The sequence below is a fragment of the Sipha flava genome, unplaced genomic scaffold (assembly GCF_003268045.1).
Source record: "Sipha flava isolate LNK unplaced genomic scaffold, YSA_version1 51_pilon_pilon, whole genome shotgun sequence".
Lineage (NCBI taxonomy): Eukaryota > Metazoa > Arthropoda > Insecta > Hemiptera > Aphididae > Sipha > Sipha flava.
In genome coordinates this window covers 10,397-12,387 of record NW_020273468.1, presented here as the reverse complement: position 1 = coordinate 12,387, position 1,991 = coordinate 10,397, and the positions used below count along the sequence as shown (strand labels likewise).

The 1,991-nt window shown below is 21.5% G+C and overlaps 1 protein-coding gene across 1 annotated transcript in view; it reads right to left on the bottom strand.

Moving 5' to 3' along the window:
* Window positions 1-1,139: 1,139 nt before the first annotated feature.
* The window catches only part of LOC112690776 (sperm-associated antigen 7-like), a 1,671-nt gene continuing 819 nt past the window's right edge, over window positions 1,140-1,991 (bottom strand). Inside the window, exons 2-3 of the mRNA XM_025564875.1 lie at window positions 1,408-1,582; window positions 1,140-1,323 (exon numbers count right to left, since the gene is read on the bottom strand). Of these exons, the coding sequence (XP_025420660.1) occupies window positions 1,202-1,323; window positions 1,408-1,582 (297 nt within the window). The 3' untranslated portion in view covers window positions 1,140-1,201. The remainder of the gene's footprint in view (window positions 1,324-1,407; window positions 1,583-1,991) is intronic.

Here is a 1,991-nt window from a genome sequence, read left to right as displayed (position 1 = left end):
TTTGATTATCAATAAGAAACTTATTAATTGTAAGTATAAAAAGGTCACATAGTTAGCTGTACATTTGATTTGTTTTTAATATTTTATTTTATTATATATTGAAAACTCAGCAAAGACTGTTATAAAATAGAAAGAAATAAAGATTTACACCATAATCACATAATCAATGAATAACAACTTCAAGTTTCCTAGACATTAAATAAAATTTTAAACTGAGAGACATAAAATAAGATTAGCAGCACAGAGAAGAGAGACTATTTAAACCGAAATGTAGTTGATAAAAAATCAACAATAAATAATTTAATTCAAATTTTGATACATTTGTAATAAAAGGAAATTAATGTAAAACACATGAAAATAAAACACTGTAATCCGATTGAAAAATAATAAATATTATTCTGTAAAAGCTATAGTCAACACATACTTACTGATGTTAATTTAAAATATTAATTCTTCATATGAATTATGATTTATATAATATACAGTAGATCCTCGATAGTTCTGATCTCCAGTAATCTAGTGAACATGGTTATCAGGACAGTATATAAATACATTTGTAGTTTTCTCAGAACTCCCAGAAACTACTATACTTAAGTTCTAACTAAAAGCATTTTTTTTTTTTTTTTGTAATTCATTATGTTCATTATTAATATTATTCTTGTAATTTCAAGTACAATAAGTATGAAGGTGGTGGAATTAAAAATTTTAGTCATTTAAGTAGGTTATCTTGATAAACCTCTGGTAACCCGAATATCTTGGCGATACTTGATTTGTATTCATCTGGACTATTGATGCTCTACTGTATATATATATTATAATATCATAAGTTATATTATAATAAATTAAACTTAAGAAAATACATATTTTTCATTCATATCTATATTTATTATTAGATTTATATGTCAACAATTTATCTAAACAAATATTAATAAAAATACATAAAATAAAATATTGCTATTTATGAATAGTAAGAAAATTGAAATTAACTGAATTATTTAATAATAGCACATTACATAAAATATAGTATAAAGAACCATTAAAATCAGGTTTTTGAAATATCAAACTTATTTTAGTATTAAATTCTATATGATTGATAGCTATCGTAAGCAGTTATTCTTTATTTTGTCCGATTTATTCAATCTATTTTAAATAGAAAAAATAAACACTAGCTAATAACTATCATAAAAAATAAACTTATACATCAATCAGTTTTCAATGATTGGCTTTGAGAATTTTCATTTTCCATTTTCATTCGTTTTTTTTCACGAATGTCTGCTAGTGTTTGCTCAATTGATCTTAAATCTTTTTTATTTTCACTAGGCACTAAAAATAATTTGGGTTAATTAGTTGAACATAACAAAATTTAAAACCAAAATATTTTTAGAAAATAAATAATTTTAAATTTACCAAATCCGTAAGATTTATTAGTTTCTGTTTTTCTTGCTGCTTGCTCAGCTGCTTCCAATCCAACAAGGTGTTGAAATTTTTCTTTGTAATTATATTTAGGTTTATCTTGGTTAGTTCGTTTTTGCATCATTCGTTTTTGTTCATCTAACATCTCTTCAATTTTACTTTGTTCTCTCTAAACATTCATAATACATTATATTCATAAAATACAATATTGCATCAATGGTAGAGCTTAATATAAAATAAATATGTATCTTGGTTTAACATGAAAAATCAAAATAGTTTAAATATTAAAAAATACGTTTTCAAAATGTTTCTGAATATAATTTTAAAAAATTGTATCATAGTATCATACTCTTGTTAACATTAATATAATTTTTTATATTCATAGTTAAATATTAGATATAGAAAGAATATTTATTTAACTATAATAATTATAGTTAAGTTTTAATTATTAAAACTTCAATATTAGCAAAAATTTACAAATAATACACTATTAACATATAACCATTATTGAAAATGTCATAAAAATGTTAAGATTTAAGACAAATTTTTAAGTTACACTTAACAAAATTAAAAAAAAT